We start from the raw sequence: 19,178 nt of genomic DNA on the forward strand, positions 1-19,178 counted from the left end.
CATCCCATCTATTCCTTTCCCATATTATCCCACCTCAGTTCACATTAGAGTATAAACTCTTTGAAAACAGTAGTTTTTGCGCTGACACACTGGTGATTCTCAATGTTCTCTGATATCCTTTTCAATATCTAGACTAGCGTATTTTATGAACTCATCATATATTTTGTAGTCAACACGAGGTCTGCCTTAAAATTAACTATCAATGATTTACTCATACAGATCACTGTTGTTAGAAATCATAAAAAGCAGCAATTATATGACAACATAGGAAAAACATTGGTATACTATCAATACTGTTCAGTACTCTGCTAAGGTACTGGGCAATGAATCCTCACCTTTCTGTATTTAACCATCTTGCATTGCTATATTAATTCCACAGAATATTTAAAGTTCACTTTCGCTCCACTTAGTGACATATTTTTCAACCAGAATCATTGAGGCTTATAAATAAAAGCGTTCAGAGTTTAAATGAACCTCCTTTAAATAAATCATAAAATTATCTTCACTTATTTTAATAAATTTCCACAAAATGCTAAAAATTTCATCATTAAAATAGGTATTATCCTGGTAATACATCAAAAACCAGTGAAGCATTTTATTCCTTAATTGAAAAAATAAAATTTCCTCCAATACCTATTAAACTTTACTGTGTAAAAGAAAGACAAAAGGATAAGATAGCATACTGATCTTGAAAACTATTTAATTTACAGATTATCTCATTTAATCTATAATCTTTGTAATACCATTACTCTTAGGATAACATTGTTGTGTATACAACAGGTATATTTATACCCATATGCATCCTCTCAATACAATTACTAAAGAAATATTGGTTTGGTATTATCCTTCTCTGCATTTTGTATTGAAAATGTATAATTGTTACCTCTTTTCACTCATAGTCATTAAAAATGTTTCTCTTGCAGGGATAGCTGTAGTTATACTCATTTAATTAATATTTGAAACACATGCACTCATCTTGTTAGTAAGAAAAGCAGCAACAGAATAGTCTGTCTTGTTGGAGAAGAGAGAGACAGTAGTGGAGATCTCATTTTTTTAATATAGTAATATATTTGATTATGAGTTTGGGAGAAGGAGTAATCTTTAATAAATGGAATGTACAGAAAATAAAGCAATGAGTTAAATAAAAAGTAAACAAATTAAAATAGAAGGGATAATTTAGGTTTATCAATCTAATGCTGCATATAAGCATGGTAAATTCTCTGAGAATAAAAGTTCAAACTTGCAGTAAACAAAGATGAAGTAGTTATGAGTTATTCATAACATCTAATGAAATTAGTGTTAAAATGAAAGGAATAGTCAAAGTAGTGTCACAAATATAATCAATGCAAAGAGTGGGATTGGAAGAAAACATAAGATAAATTGGAATTTAATACAGAATCACTTAGCAGGGCCAGAGATGGGAGTTATGTAGTGAGCAGTCTTATAAAGATGTGTTAAGCTCATACTAAAATCTAATGAGCATGTATGCACCAAAGAGCATATCATATGAATATTAAAACAAATGTTACTAAAAATAAAAGAAGTTGATGAAAAATAGTATTGTGAACATTTGAATGCATGTGAATCAGACAGAGTGCCAGAAAGGAAAGCCACAAAATAACCAATTAACAGAACAATGTATTAAATAAATTTTAGAGGTTTTATTTATTGTATGATAATATATGTTTTTTACATATGTCCAAGGAAAAGTTACAAAAATTGACCAGCTACTGGAAGATAAAGGCAATTATAAAAATTAAGAAGTATGGTGGGGCCATTTCCTTGGATAAAAATCTACCAACATTAAAAGTAAATAATAAAATTGTAAGCAAAATGTAATAATATTAAAACTAAGAAACATAATTCTGGATATTTACTGAATCAAATGGAAATTATAAAGAAAATTGCATAATATTTATCAAGCAAATAAAACAGGAACTTCCAGAGAAGTGTGGGGGAAAACCACATTCAGAGGACATCTTAACTTCTTTATTAAAAATACAAAACAAAATAAAGAATGTTGTACTTAATTTGAAGAAAATCTTAAAAGAGCTAAGTAAATAGCAAGAAACTAGGAAGATGGACATGATAAAAGTAATGCAGAGAAGTAAGAGAAAGTGAAATAGTCAAAGGTAAACAAATGCTGGCAGAGAGAAATCGAGGGGAGAAATCTATGATTTTTTTGGATAAATATATATATTTTTTCTGTAAGTCAAATAATAATATTGAGCTTTCTTAGTTGAGAAACTCTGTTACACACACAAAAAAAAAATGGGAAAGAAAATGTTTTAGTGTTCCTTTTAGTTTGCCTGAAATATGTATTTAAAAATTACCTACAAATAGTTTATAACAGGAAAGTTAAATGCTCCAATATAGTCTTTCCATATATATATTTGGTAACTGCCAAATGTTTATTTTTTAAGAAAGATTAATCACTTTATATTGTCATGTACTGAATTATCTTATTGAAGACTCCAAGGATTTTAGTTGATTGTTTATTTTGAAAGCTCCTGCGTTTTGCTTTGAAGAAAGAAAAAGAAACAAAACAAAAAAGAAACTGGTGATAAAAGTACCATTCAAAAGTTGTATGCGAAGGATTCTGAACCACAGCCACGTAAAGAATAGTCTTATTCTTAAGAACCATCTTCAGAGTCACCTGGAGACTGAAGTAACTGAGTAGAATTTAGGAAAATAATTTTAACATATTGGGTAGATAACTATCATTTTGGGGATCAATATTGCTAATTTTAAGTGTTCAGAAGATGATAAAATAAAAATCTAAATTGCTCTATGTATGTATATTAGTTAGGTTCCAGATGACATATGCATTCTATTCAAAAGAGGTTAACTGAACAGAATTTAATTAAGGGACTACTTATGAAGAAGTGGGCAGGATGAAGAAAACAAACAGTGCATATTGAGGTATTCAGGCAGTAGAAGACAAAAGCCCTCACCACCCTTAGACCCTAAGGCAAACAAAGGAACTAGTTCCAGCAGAGCCCAGAAGGAAGGAGGGAATCAATGTCCTCATCTCTTTTTCCTCCCGCCCCTGATGTCTTTCATCTGCCTCTCATTGGCCAAACCCAACCAGAAGCCAGAATACAAGACATCCTAGTATGTGCAGAGGACTAGCAGAGAGTAAGTAAACTGGCTAGCCATGAGCAGAAAGCAGAAACTAGACCCCTTCCTGACACCTTACACTAAAATTAACTCCAGATGGACTAAAGACTTAAACATAAGACCTAACACCGTAAAAACCCTAGAAGAAAACCTAGGCAAAACCATTCAGGACATAGGCATAGGCAAGGACTTCATGACTAAAACACCAAAAGCATTGGCAACAAAAGCCAAAATAGACAAATGGGGTCTAATTAAACTCCAGAGCTTCTGTACAACAAAAGAAACAATCATTAGAGTGAACCAGCAACCAACAGAATGGGAAAAATTTTTTGCAATCTACTCATCTGACAAAGGGCTAATATCCAGAATCTATAAAGAACTAAAACAGATTTACAAGAAAAAAAACAAACCCATTCAAAAGTGGGCAAACAATATGAACAGACACTTTTCAGAAGAAGGCATAGATGAGGCCAAAAAACATATGAAAAAATGCTCATCATCACTGGTCATGAGAGAAATGCAAATCAAAACCACATTGAGATATCATCTCACACCAGTTAGAATGGAATTTATTAAAAAATCTGGAGATAACAGATGCCGGAGAGGATGTGGAGAAATAGGAACACTTTCACACTGTTGATGGGAGTGCAAATTAGTTCAACCATTGTGGAAGACAGTGTGGTGATTCCTCAAGGACCTAGAAATAGAAATTTAATTTGACCCAGCAATCCCATTATTGAGTATATATCCAAAGGATTATAAATCATTCTATTATAAAGACACATGCACACGTATGTTCATTGCAGCACTATTTACAATAGCAAAGACCTGGAACCAACCCAAATGCCCATCAATGATAGACAGGACAGGGAAAATCTGGCACATATACACCATGGAATACTATACAGCCATAAAATATGATGAGTTCGTGTCCTTTGTAGGGACATGGATGAACCTGGAAACTGTCATTCTCAGCAAACTGACACAAGAACAGAAAATCAAATACCGCATGTTCTCACTCATAGGCAGGTGTTGAACAATGAGAACACATGGACACAGGGACGGGAGCATCACACACTGGGGTCTTTTGCGGGGGACTAGGGGAAGGACAGTGGGGGGGTAGGGAGTTGGGGAGGGAAAACATGGGGAGAAATGCCAGATATAGGTGATGGTGATGGAGGCAGCAAACCACAATGCCGTGTATGTTCCTATGCAACAATCCTGCATGTTCGTCACATGTACCCCACAACCTAAAGTGCAATGAAATATATTTTTAAAAATAATAAAATTAAACCAACAAAGAATTAAAAAAAAGAATACAGCAATATCAGCACAGTATTCTCCTTGATAGAACAACAGTGTACCATATGTACCTCTCCGACATAGAAACATAGCAAATAGATACAGAGTACAGAGTGGCATGTTGACAGATTTCATCTAGTTAGGAAAAGCCCATCAGATTCTGCCAGTCAGTGATTATTCAATCAGTGGATTCATTAGCTATGAACCAGCTAATGCTAAATTGGACCTGGCACCCTGCCCTTGAGAACCAGTCTCTTAATCCTCACTCAAAAGAGACTAAAACAAGCTAAATACTGTCTAAACTCAGTCTGGAAAAGTTCTAAAATGGAAAGCTGTCTCACCCCATAGGGGCATAGTTCTTAATTTGTTGTGATTAAAGCTTTTTGCTATTTTTCAAAGGTCTGATTAAAATAAAATTTGAATCATAGTACTGGTCTTCTTGACCTTAAGGCAAGCAGTAACAGCTCTACTCTGTGGATTTTATTGTGTCATACAGTTACCAATGGTTTCTAACACTTCATATGTTTTTAAAAGTGCTATCTGAAACACTTTGTAAATCATGTCCACAACCTTTGCTACCCTGCTTCTTTTTGTGACTGCTGACTGTGTAATTTCAATTTTAACAAATAAGTGTCACTGAGTCACTAGGAGAAATGCTTCAGAGGTTGCTATTGTTTCAGTGGAACAAAAAAAAAACAATAAAAAATAATTTACCAACAGAAGCTTGGGGGCATTAGCTTTCTACATAATGTATAATGTGACTTGAACTGCCTTGGACCAAGTACTTTATTGAATCTATGCTTCTTTTTAGATATAAACTCAGAAATATAATGTCTTAGCCAGTGACTCTCAAAAATGTTGTCAGTCAAAATAAGAAATAGTAAGGAGAACCTGGAATAAAATAATGCACATGTTTAACCACAGATTGTTATTTGTTTAAATATTCTATCTTGCAATAGTAATTATTTCTTTCTGTAGCATATTAATGAATTGAAATTCTGTTACAGTTTAGAAAATTCGATTATTCAATAGGAAGAAAATCTTAAGAACTCATATATTCTTATGGTAACTAATATATTCTGTTATGGTAAAAAAAGTACATATTATTCTGAGTTTTCAAATCCAAATATATTTTTAAAACTCAGGAATCAGTCATATATGTTACCATTCTAAGCAGGTAAAATCAAACTAGAATAATTATATATAGTTTAACAGAGGTGAATGTATTATTCACTGTTGACTTACAGCCTTATGTTATTTTAATTACTGTGAATATACTTAATGCACAAGAGATGTTTGAGAGATCAGATTACTTAAAGGCTATGAAACCTGATTCCATATGTTCTCATGTGATAATAATAATACAAGGAGAGGCATCCTTGTGAAGTGAATGTTTTCATAATTCCTGGTAAGCAGGACACCAAAAAATGCAGAAGACGTCACAGGAGAGTAAATTTTTCATGAAAATTATAGTAATCAAAGTGGTAAAATCCATTTGGAATCCATTAATCAAATGGCTAAAAAAATAAAAATCACAGTCAGGGAAAAAGGGCTGCTTTCTGTTTTGCTTTCTATTATTGTGGAAACCATGTCGTCAGATAGACCCAACAGAATGGAAAACCTCTCTTACCTTAGAGGTGCCCAAGGACTGTCACCTGGCCTTAGGGGCCCCACATCCTGGAAATGTGTCTATTTGAGTCAGTTGAGCTATCCTAATTATTCATTCCCTATGAAATCACTTAATCATATGCTCTTTGGTCCAAGTTTTTAAGATACAAACAAGACCGTTCTTTCCAGAGGTTTGTCGTGGTGTCCAGGTCTAAAGTTGGCTGATGCTGTCATTCCTTTTGAAATTCACTTACACTCACTTTCTCCCTGCCTTGGGTGTATGAGATTAATGGGAGGTTAGTAGTGGCAAAAATGGAAGGTGAGGGCAAAAGCTGAGGGAAATCATACAGGTAGGAATAATAGAATCCTTCAGGAAGCTATAATTGTCCTCCCTTCTAGAAGTATTCCTACCTGTTTCTCAGCTAGTGTTTAAGTGTTTAATTTCTTTTTCTTTCTTTCTTTCTTTTTTTTGAGATAGAGTCCTGCTCTGGCGCCCAGACTGGAGTGCAGTGACACAATCTCATCTCACTGCAACCTCTGCCTTCTGTGTTTTTTAAGTGATTGTCCTGCCTCAGCCTCCTGAGTAGGTGGGATCAGAGGCCTGAACCACTGTGCCGGGCCTAATTCCTTTTTCTTTGATTTCACTTAGATTTCCTTCTATCATGTAGACATTTAAGAAGCATGTTATACCTTCTCTAACAAGGTCGCCAGCTCAGAGGCAAACCTAAGAATTTAAGGAGTAGGCAAAGGCATCAAGTAAGAAGAGCTCTTTAACCATACACTTAATAAGAGAAAACAATGCAAATTTCCCATTAAAGCCATCATTCCCACTTGGGTTATCAGGATCTTCTGGGACCAAGCACACTGTGTGTAGAACCTGGTGGAAATTTCCTGGTCTTGAAATTGTCAAGGCATTGTAGATGCCCAGAACATAAATATGAGGATGAGATGAAACCTGGTGAAAGTGAGGACAGTGTCAGAACTGCCAGAGCTGCCACAGGTATGAGAAAAGGCTAAGAGGCTGCCATCACCAGTGAGAAACCTTAGAATAAGCAGACTTTTCCCCAACAAGGCAGTGGAAGGAGAGGACTCTTCTGGTAACACATTATGAAGATGTATTGAGGGAGTCTCCCAAAAGTTAAAATATGTGAATACTGGCCAGGTGCAGTGGCTTATAACTGCAGTCCCAGAACTTTGGGAGGCCAAGGTGGGCAGATCAGTTGAGGTCAGTAGTTCCAGACCAGCCTGGCCAACCTGGCGAAACTTCACCTCTACAAAAAAATTAGCTGGGCGTGGTGGGACATGCCTGTAATCCCAGCTGCTTGGGAGGCTGAGGCAGGAGAATCCCTTGAACCTGGAAAGTGTAGATTGCAGTGAGCCAAGATTCTGCCACTGCACTTCAGCAGTTTGGGCAATAGAGCCAGACTCTGTCTCAAAAAAAAAAAAAAAAAAAAATACTGATAGTGATCAAACAATAAAGCACTTGAACAGTAACTGATGTAACCACTCTTAGTGTACAGGTTTTTTATTATATCACTGTAGGCACAGGTAGATGTTCCAGTCATTTATTTTGTTATATGTATGTCTTAAGCACTTATTAATGCCAGAACAAAGGATCTCTGTGCTTGTGGCATTTATATTTTACTCAGAAAAGGCCCAAACCAACCTTTTCAATACTGGAGGGCCAGATCAATAATGGCTTTGCAGAAGGACAAAGCCAGGTCAACAGTAGAGTAGAGCAGCTTTTCTCAAGGTATACTTGGGAATTCTCGGCTCTTCATGGCCCCTGATGGGGACTTTCAAAGTCAAAAGGTTTTCATGATAATACTAAAAGATACTTGCTTTTCCATGCTTTTTCTCACATGAATGTTGGTGAAGATTTCCAGAGACTACATGGCATGTGACAGCATCATGTCCCTGACAGCTCTGGGAACATGTGCTACGTATTCTTGTATTGGAAACATTTCAAGTGACTAGCATTATATATAACCAAGATAAAATAAAGCTCTTTGGAGTCCTCTATAATTTTGAGGGTTAAAAAACCAAAAGTTCTGAGTACCACTCGAATAAAGAATGATTGAAGGCCGGGAAAGCCTCTATTGTGAGAAGACATTGAATCAGAGACCTGAATGAAATGCACAAGGAAGCCATGCAGATCATGGGGGAACATGTGTGATGTGTGGCAAATCAAAAACTGGTTCTTGAAACTCCTATGTTCCCATTCACAGATTGTAGTGTTTTCTGAATTTCACTTTTAAATTTTATTTTCTTCAAAACTGACTTGTATTAATGTTTTACTTCTTTTCACAAGTATTGATAGTGAGAAATAGGAATATATCAGATCCTTAGACTATTTATGAAGAAATATATAGTTTTTCTTTTCCTGGTACTACAGTAATTTTTAATGACAAATAATCTAAAGGCAAAACTTTGTAAGGTAATAGTTGAGAATTGGAGTGAGCAGTGAAAATTACAGCGTCATGTGCAATCTCATTCATGATAAAATTATTTTGGTATACATTCCAAGCTATAGTTATACATTTGGAAATTATTTTTATGATAAATGTCAGTTTGTTTATGTCTTCCATTTTGCACCATTATAAAGAAACTGAGTGACCTTGCAGCCATAGAAAGGAATGAGTTCATGTCCTTTTTCGGGACGTGGATGAAGCTGGCAACCATCATTCTCAGCAAACTTCTCACAAGAACAGAAAACCAAACACCGAATGTTCTCACTCATAAGTAGGAGTTGAACAGTGAGAATACGTGGACACAGGGAAGGGAACATCACACTGGCGCCTGTTGTGGGGTGGGAGGAAAGGGGATGGAGAACACTAGGACACATACCTAATGAGTGTAGGATTTAAAACCTAGATGATGGGTTGATGGATTCTGGAAACCACCATGACACATGTATACCGATGTAACAAATCTGTACATTCTGCACATGTATCCCAGAATGTAAAGTAAAATAAAATTAAAAAAAAGAAAAGGAGTTGAGTGACTTATTATGTAGTGTGGACACTTGACCAATCTGAGATGTATTCGTCCGCAGTAGTCAAACTTGGAAAAGCATTCTAATTAAGCCAAGAACGCTGGTTAAGCCTAAATCAGCTTAAAAACTAAATGGGCACTTCTGTATTCCTGGGACCATTAACATTATTTTTCATGTAAAGCATTACACATTGAGACCATCTGCCCAGATGAAATAGATATTCTGGAGACAGAGGCTTCGAAATAAAATTTAAAAACATACCTGCCCATAGAACAAGCACACAAACTCTGGAGCTGTCCTGCATAACAAGCCCCATGGGCTTTTTCTCTCAGTTAATTTTTGGAATGGTTGATGCGCTGAACCACTATTTTCAAGGAACCTCCTCAGAGAAACTCCTCCAAATGAGCTTTATAAGTTACTAATGAACATCAGGAGAAAACAACCACTTTATCACCAGTAGCTACCCCTTATTCTAAGTAAATTTGTAAATTGGCACGTTCTTCTGGAACCCATAAAGGAGAAACTGCTGCTACAAATGAAAAATGAAATCATTATTAGTGAAAGTTAAACAGAACATTTTTATTCTGCAGAGTCAGGTCTGACCAAAGGGCTTTGAACCTATTTAAAGCAGTTCAATAATTTTAGAAATAATCAACAATTTTTCTCATTGATTTTGTAATTGCCCATAACCTTTCTGTACATAAATTCTACCATCTGTTTCCTTTATTCTTACTTAATATTTTCTATTAAAATATTTTCCCTTTATTTGATGTTCGTCTAAGAATTCACTCTTATTTAAACTAAAATAATACTTCTCCTTCAAATTGTTCTTAATCTTCCACAAAGATTTGGTAGCAAGAGGGTGGAAATGAATGATAATACCCTGTTAGATATGGCATGATTATTTTTCATGAGCAACATAAAAATGTATTTTAAATCATTTTGAAATAATCCATTTAGCCTAAGAATAAATAAAGAACGTTTCTACCCTTTCTGACAATCAACAATTTAAACAAAGCATCCACTGTGAGGTGTCCAGTCTTGAACTTACCCATTTCAATGTATGTGTTTATTATTCTTTTGCTTAATCTGAATTAACAGCCTCACAGAACATTCTTTGAGTTCCTCTTCAAGCTATCGCTTAGTTCTATTCTCTTTCCATTGAGTACATTTTTGTTAATGGCAAAATAATTCTTTGGAATTAAATTGATAAATTCTACCCCCTAGAGACCTTGTCTTCTTTCTGTAGCTTCATCTTCTACTACTGATGATGTTGATAGCTACGCCACTATTTTAAAATTATATTTACATATAATCAAAATTTGATCTTGGAAATTATTTAGAACCCAGAAAGATTGTTTTTCAGGTTTTTCTTGAACCAGTATTAAAATCAAGCCCAGATTCCCTTCCTAGCTATACAAATTCCCACCATCTCCTCAAACGCTGTAACTGATAAATGTATTTCTGGGCTCATTCGTCCCCAGTTATTCAGTCTCGAACACACGTGTCTTCTGCCGGTCCTTCCCTTAGAAATACAATAGGATAGGAGTTGCTGCTTTTCCCTACTCACTTATTTAGTATTTGTCACATTCTCGGACTGATGCTCAACTGAAACAGACCAGAATTAGTGCCTCCTGATCAATCACCTCACCTGGTAGACACAGATGTGCCCCTGTGTTTGCCAGTGCCATGCTGCCTGACGGATTGCTGGGAAGAACTTACTCTGTGCTCTGGGAAACTCTCACCCACCCAGTGCAGTGTGGGTGGCATTGTCCTTCCGGTGATTGGGTGAAGTGGTTGAGTCATTTTTGACTCTCCTTCACTTCGTGTTCCCTTAGTCACTAGTTCTGATGAGGTTTTCTTTGAAAATATCTCTTAAACATGCACCTTTCTCTCCATACCCAATGCTGCCCCTTCCCCACTGAAAATGTCCTCAATTGCTGCCGATTTCCTTTTCCTGTACTGGAAGAGACTCCTGGTTGCTGTTCTCCCTGGCATCTCAATGAAGTCTGGCTGCCATCACCTTACATGTCTAGAATCCCTGCTTTCTTTCATTCCTCCTTCCCAAGATTCTGTTGTTAACACTGTGCACATTTGTCTATTAAATAATGAAAATTTCTCAGAGTTTGTTCTCTTCAGAGTGATAAGACAGCATGATGGGTGCAGGGTTCGTTTTCCCTGTGCAATCAGGCAGCACCAGGGCAGGCTGCTTGGAGGAGGTGACATTTAAGTAGCACTTTTAAGTTTGAGAATGAGTTTTGAGGTTGATGAAGAAAAGACTTTCAGGCTAAGGAAACAGAGAACTGTCTCTAAGTGCCAAAAGACTTTAATTTCTCATCTGTTTACTCTGACATTAGTTTTATTGTTGTTTTATTGCATTCAGGCCATTTGAATGAGCTATGCCTTGTATGTCTTGTTTGTAAGATGAAAGCTGGCAGATTGTTGAAAGGTAACATGAGCGATGTGTGGGACAGTCTTGCAATAAGGTTTATTATTGTCCGACCATGCGGGTGTGCAATTAGATAATCAGATAATAATAACAATAACTGATATTCCTGTAGCAGTTTAAATTTTTCCAAGCATGTGCACTTCCATGATCTCATTAAATGTTCAAATCTGGAAAGATTCAAATTTGTAGAGACAAAATCATGAAGTGTGGTTACAAATACACACTCTGAAGCCAACCCCAGGCCCACCAGTAGCTGTGAGGTCTCGGTTAATGGATCCCTCAGTTCCCTCAACATCAGTGGGAGTGGTTGTACGTTCCTCACTTAGATGTCATTAAAATTCAATGAGTTAGTAGCTGGAAACTGCTCAAGACAGTCCTTGGAACTTCATAAGTACTCAGAAAAGGTGAACTGGTGATTACTGTTACTGTCATTATCATCTTTGTCATCATCATCTTTGGTCATATAAATATGAAGATGGGCTAGAGCCCAGTTCTGCTGACGTCCAGTCTTCAATTTTTTTCAACACACATTCAGATACTCCATTAGTGTGGTTGTGACTCATAGAATGCCACATTGTAGACCTATGTCCTCTTCTTTATTATTACAAAGTATATACTTTAATTGAAGAGCTCCTATATTCTGAGGCAGATGTTTAGCTAAAGCAGGAAAATATTAGCAATTCCAGAAAAAGCCTCTTCAAAACTGTGCAAACAGAACAAGTGCACATAATCATGGAAACTCTCAAATATTCAGCTAATCTGATCAGAAGAAGCTGGCTATTTTGTGTCTGTGTTACATAGTGTCTGTGTTGATATAACCTATAAGTGGGTCTGAATTTAATGCAGAAAATTAACATTTCAACCTCTACATCTTCTGAGATTGATTTTTGTCCCACTAAGAGTGGACAGTGAGTTCCCTCCAACCAGCACCTGGAATCTATAAGCAGCAGTTCACTGGAGAAGTACCAGAATCTAAGGCATGAAGATTTCTCCTGCAAACAAGTGGATTTCTGTTGACGCAGGACTTTTTCAACCTTAAACTGCTGACATGTATATGTGACTTAAAGAGACAGTCCTTTGATGTTAAACAATAACAACTTTTGGACTTGGAGACAGAAGATAAAGTTTCACGCCCCATCTTCATTTTACCATGTGTGTGACACTGGCTGACAATGTAACCGCTCTCTGCCTCTGCTTGTGCTTCTAGGAAAAAAGATCACACAGTTATTTTCACAGGTTGCTGTGTAATCTCTAACTAATTCGTATATGTGAAAACATATTGAGATAGTGGTGTTATACTCAAGATCCTTGCTTCATGTATCTTCCTAGGATTCGTGGGATCAACTTTGTAGTTACCTTGGAATTTCTTCTCTCTATCCAGTTAAGACTAGTGGGTTTTGTTCAGAACAAAGACAGAAAACTGTCATAAGCATTATCAATTTATCAGGAAATGGTTTCACCTCCTCTTCCTGGCTCACAGCGGTGATTCATTTTGAGAAAACCCTTGGGCTCAGTTCTGAAGACTGACCTAGCGTGGAGAAGGAACAGAATGGTCAAAGAAGCCACTGTGACCCCTCAGGTCAGTGTCTTGAAGGCAACCTGGAGCATGGCTTCTGCTTTCTGTGACCAAGAAGGACATGATGATCCACTGCTGCTCACAGTTTAGATGTCGTCTGGAAATCATTTCATGAAAGACAATATCTTGTTTCCCTGGGCCCAGCCTCTTTCTCTTCCTCTACCATTTCTTCCCATATTACTCCCCATCCTTCAGGTCATATTTTCCATAGGTTCAGGACTGCAGCCTGGTTTTACCTCTAGCCCAAGGAAGGCTTGATAAAAAGCAAAAAGTTCTGGACAAAGAAAAAAAAAAATCATAATTTAAAGCCCAAAACTATAAATGCTTTTTAAATGCTCGGCAAATTTGTATTTTCTGCCTCAATGCACAATACTATTAATAAAGCTAATTGTTAGTTACATGCAAATTGTACTTTCGTTATAAAGTAATTAAGAATTGTCCTAAAATTTTAACTTGTTTCATGTATTCTTATGTCTATGCTCTCTAAAGTTGGAATGCCTAAATGACACTGATTTAAAACCTCGTGAGCAATGGAAAAGGATCATTCTAAAATGCCTGCATGGTTTTGGCTATTGTCCTGACAGTTCTGTCTTTGCCAGGTGATATGTCAGTGTTGTAACATTCTGATACATTGCTCATTGTTGCAATTATTTTGTCAGAGTACATCTGGGTTTCAGTGCTTGATATGTATGATAATGAGATTGAAAATCTTGGTTAGTTTTCATTGAGTACTGATCAAATACACAACTAATTCTATTAAAGATGAACAGATTTCATTATTCTATCATATATATTCTGGGAGCAAGTAAACCATATTTTTAATTGAATTCTTTTGAAAAGGGACTTTACATTGTCATTAGAAGATCCTGTACAGCCAGCATTTTTGTAGGTTTCTGGAGAGAATAGTATGAGTGTATTCAGAATATACAAAGTTATTTAACTTGCTAACTACATACTTAAAGAAGTTCATCAAAGCAATCCTTTAAGGAGAAATAATGAGGATATGCAACTATCTGTTTTAAGATAAAGCTAAGTGACTTACATGAAATTAAACACTTTGTTTACATTTATTTTATTTACATCATTCTGTTGATATTTCCAAACACCTGTGCACTGTCATTATATCTGCTTTAGCCTTCCTTGCCTTTGAGATGCATTACTATCTCAAGGTGGGAGGAGAGTGTGGCCAGTGCAAGCCATTGTGCCCAGGTAGACTGTACAAAAAAGAAAGAGCTAAGAAAGCCTTTGTGGGTAGCCCTCCTGCCCGCCCAACCAAAAGGGCCTTCGCTTTTCCACCATAGCTCACTCCTCCCATTCAGCTGTGACCTTCTGGAGGGACCACGGGTAAATCCTTTAGCCACAGTTGTCACTGTCTTCCCAGTGCCCACCTTCTTCTCCTCCACTTTCCTGTTAGTCTCCTGACAGCTTCCATAGCAGTGATGGAGACAATATGTTACTGACACCAAGAATAAAACTCTAAATGCATCTCCCCTCAGAGACTTCCTTATATTCAGTGATTAGTCCTATAATACCATCAGGATGGACTCAGTGAGTTTTTTTCCATGGTATTGGAAGGTTTACCTTCTGGTACATACTGTTTTCTCAGGACTGGGTTTCCTAAATTAAAAGTAAAGAGGCTGGACATGGTGGCTCACACCTGTAATCCCAGAACTTTGGGATGCTGAGGCAGGTGGATCACGAGGTCAGGGGTTTGAGACCAGCCTGCCCAACATGGTAAAACCCTGTCTCTACTAAAAATACAAAAATTAGCTGGACATGGTGGTGCACACCTATAGTCCCAGCTACTCAGGAGGCTCAGGCAGGAGAATCGCTTGAACCCTGGAGGCGGAGGTTACAGTGAGCCTAGACTGTGCCATTGCACTCCAGCCTGGGTGACAGAGCAAGACTCAAACACAAAAAAAGTAAAGGGCTCATGACTGTCCTTTTGTTATGCCCTTTATGATGAAGTTGTGGCTGGATGAAGACATTCTTATTTCCTTGCTTACCTTTTTCCCAGAAACTGCATAGATTCCAAAATAATTGTACTAGCTAATTGGCATATTATTCAATATGAAATAGTGATGAAAATTTATTTTCATGTTGTTTCAAATATTGATGAAAAAATATCTTCATGTTGTTTCAAACACACACAATGGGAAAGTAGCAAGCACATTCAGTCTTCTCCATACTTATTTGTTCCCCAAAGAGAGTATTCAATTCCATCAAAAAATTTGCTTTAAAAAAAAAATGGGAAAACGTTTGCAAGGATCTCATCTAAATAGATACAAGAAAACAAAACACAATTTCATATGCAGCATATAATTGAATAAGACCAGAACCTGATTCTTCATCCCTTGTAATATCAGCTACATTCATGGTACCAATTAAATGCTGTGTCTTGTCTTTGTTCTCCTACTGTGCATTGCTGTGTTGGTAAAGGTAACTAGTCATTGGAGATTATGTGAGACAACAGTGAATTCCACACTGTACAAAGAGCTATTAATATTTTAAACACCGTCTACCCTTCAGGCACTGAGATATTACATCACTATTTATACAATAGAATTTGTCAGTGGTTGGAAGGTTTTGAGTGTTTTAGTATCTCGATCATTAAGTAGGAGATATAATTATGTTAGCAAAATTAACAGGTACCAAAACATAGACTTTTACATTATTTCACGTGTTTCTGATATTGTCTGATCCCAAAAGAACTACTTGATTAACTAATTTGTCTCATAGAAATGTCTCTATGTAGGTCAGGATGAGATCATTTGAAAAATCCACTCCTTTGAGAACTTTTAAACCACCACCACCAAAAAAAAAAACCTCATTTGAGAGCTGGAGTTGAATTATATGGTCATTTTAGTTCTCAGAATTTTAAGCGTGGATGGCTGGAATCATGTGCATGTGATAATTCTAGGCTACTCTCAATAAATAATACATGTCATTTCTGCTTCACTGAGACTGTCACTGACTGCTCTAAATGACTTTCAATGCAGGGCCCAGCCTGCTCTCCCAGAGTGCACTTCAGCTCAATTCCAAACCTGAAGGGTCTTTCCAGTATCCAGCCAGCTACCATAGCAACCAGACCCTGGCCCTGGGGGAAACCACCCCTTCACAGCTCCCGGCCCGAGGCACACAAGCCCGAGCTGCGGGCCAAAGCTTCAGCCAGGTAGGTACCCAGTGCTGTGTGGTATCAGTGGACTCCAAGGGGACAGGTGGGGAACGGGTGTGCAGGGGATGTGGAGATTCAGCCTGCATTTTCGTAGGCGTGTCCCTCAACTTGAGGGAAGATGCCCTTTGGTGCTGTGAATGAAGGAAGGGAATAATCAAATATGATTATGGAGTCATGCTAAATTCCAGACATTTCCTTTAGAAATACCTGTGTGTTGTTTATACGATACCTGTCTTGTATATGTTTCCCGGTGTGACTATGTCAATGTGAGTCTAGTTACTCTTTCTGGGTCTATATGTGATATAAATATGACACACATTCTGAGTTTGTGAGTATACTCAGAAAAAATACTGAGTATTTTGTCTCCTAAGAAAAGCATGGGATTGTTCTTTGGGGGTTTTGATTTTAATATTAAGAAACATACTATAAGTGTGTAATCAGGTAAACAGAACTGTTTGGAAAATAATTGTGATGAGTTTAGGCACAGTTACATTTTGTGAGGTCTGAGTTTTAAATGTGCCTTCCATTGTTTATTTAAGGCATATGCTTGATCTTAATGGTTTCACTGCACAAACACATTAGTTGCAGTTAAAACCAGCTCTTTGTAAAAAGAAGCAGGTACCAATCTGGAAGTGATTTTTTTTTTCCAGAAAGATGTAAATGTTTATATAAAGGGAGGAGAGAGAGCACGCAAATATTTTGGCTTTTATAATGTTGAGCTACAAGACATATTGTATCATCCCACCAGAGTAAATTTATTGGAAGGCTGTCTTGTTTTAAGCTTATTTTCAGCAACATGAGCCCTTTTCACCTCTGTGCTGTTACTTCTGGAATGAAGAACTGCAAGCCCCACACCACATTTTCAGCTGACAAAGTTAGTTTCATCCCTTATGCACTTATTGAATACTGTCTCTTCCAGGGACCCTTGCTCTGAATTGTTCACTATGCACCACTGGCTCTGTAACCCCGAGCCCATCTCTTTCGCCAATGTATTGATGTTATCCATCCATGCATCTCTCTAACTAAACTGAAAGCTACTTGAGGGCAGGACTTCTTTCATCTTCATGTCAGTTGTGCCTGGCAGGCCACATGTCCCCAAGAAATGAATGCAGAGGTGAGAGGCAAAGAGGGTTAGAAGAGCCTGGTACGTTACGGGCACTACTGTGTGCCCATTTATGTGACATTAACATTATTGAAGCAGGAGCCGAAAGTTTATTTGGATTTCCACTACTAAAGTTAAATGATGTTGCCAGAAACCATTTTGAAAATACAATTACCTTCTTCCAGCAACAACCTCGTTCATCAGTGGCTTTGTGAGTTTTGCCTTCTCACAATGCTGAATGATAGGGATGTGGGTAAGAGGAAATGATAAAACATTTCACTGAGATGAAGGGCCTGTCTCTCCACCCACATTCCACATTGCTTTAAAGTTTAATCAGGAAGGGTTACTAAGGTATAAAATCATCAAAGCTCTATATTTGAAGTCATCAGAGTTATAGTTTGAAGACGTCGATAAATGTAAATGTTCAAAGATACAACTTAAGTTTGGGGCAAAGGTTACTGGTAGACTCACTTACTAGGTAGTGGGTAGGATGCACAGGTCTGAATATTCAAACCAGGACTTGAAATGTTCTAATTCACTCTACTAACAGAAGGGAAGCCATTGTGGAGTATCTGAACTCTCATTCATTTAGCTCAGTGGTAGATACTGGTACCATGATTCACTTCAGCTGTGTGCCGAAGTATGAAAGCCATGTTTATTGAATATTCTGTAGGGCCTGTGGCTTCAATGTAATGTAAGAGAATTGTTCAACAAATAAGCCAGCATTTTCACTCTGCTTTTACCGCTATGCCCTTGAGAGAAGGGAGGCCACGTTCCATTCCAGTAATGACACTTGTTCACATTCCTCTATTGGAGTGGTTTTTCAAAGTGTGTGATTTCTTCTTTTCAAGAGTCTTATCTGTGTTAAATCTTATTCCTTCAAGGCTAGGTTAATTTTAAGAATATCCTGTAGTAATAAATTGCTACAGGGCTAATGCAACTCAAATTCTGGCTAATGGTGTCAGGCCAAGTAAGTATGGTCAGTAATCAATCAATACAAAAATCTTCTATTTTTTTGTCTAAAAAACTATAATTCTAAAGTAAGCAACAATTTTTTTTATCCGGTTCATAAATTTAAATGCAATTTCAAAGGAGTATTATAAATGCTCAGAGATTTTAATTTCAGTATTTAAAAATATGTATTCAGCATAATAAATGCTTATTCAGTGATCATCACCAGGATTTACCACAGGCCCTGAATATATGTGCATAACCTGCATTCCCCAACTTATCAGCCCAAAAGTCAACCTGTAAGTCACCCAAATTGCCATAAAATATTTGTTCTCTGATGTTACTCCAACTACAATCCTTAAAAATCATTCTTCTGAGACTTAGGATGAGTTCATGGAGCTGGTCCAGAGGAAAGAAATTGGACTATCCTTCCCATCAGATCCCAATGACATTCTAGAAAGTGACCTGAGCGGATTTATAGATATCCTTTCCACACTGCCAGGACTCTGCTCAGCTGTGCTGCAAGTTCCCACCCCAGCCTCTAAACAAGTTGTGGAGGTCACTCCTCCACAGCCCCTTCTTCCTCCAGGTCAACCTTTACCTTTGTGTGTCCAGGTTATGATGCATTCAAGATGTTTATCATGTGCCAATTGATGCCATGAGCCTTTGTGCTTGGGATGGAGAAGTGAAGAAGGGAGACATGATCCCAGTCCTCAAGGAACTTCTATTCTAGCAGCAGGGATGGAGACGCAGAAAACCAACACAGCAAATAAGTAAACTGCACAGTACATCAGGAAGTGGTGATTTCTATGGGAAGGAAATGGATACAGAATAGGGTAAACAAGATCCAAAGTGCGTGGGGGAGTGCAGCATGATAGGGACCTCGAGGAGGCTTTTGGG

The 19,178-nt window shown here is 37.3% G+C and overlaps 1 protein-coding gene across 25 annotated transcripts in view; it reads left to right on the forward strand.

Moving 5' to 3' along the window:
* Positions 1 to 19,178, forward strand: part of CTNND2 (catenin delta 2) — a 967,235-nt gene that overhangs the window by 510,782 nt on the left and 437,275 nt on the right. For 15 of the 25 annotated variants that reach the window (XM_035292306.3, XM_035292310.3, XM_035292308.3 and 12 more), the window contains one exon: positions 16,050 to 16,222. The exons of the other annotated variants lie outside the window; for them this stretch is intronic. In XM_035292306.3, coding sequence (XP_035148197.2) covers positions 16,050 to 16,222 — 173 coding nt within the window. The remainder of the gene's footprint in view (positions 1 to 16,049; positions 16,223 to 19,178) is intronic. 25 annotated transcript variants of the gene reach the window in all.

Source organism: Callithrix jacchus, chromosome 2 (genome assembly GCF_049354715.1).
Source record: "Callithrix jacchus isolate 240 chromosome 2, calJac240_pri, whole genome shotgun sequence".
NCBI lineage: Eukaryota > Metazoa > Chordata > Mammalia > Primates > Cebidae > Callithrix > Callithrix jacchus.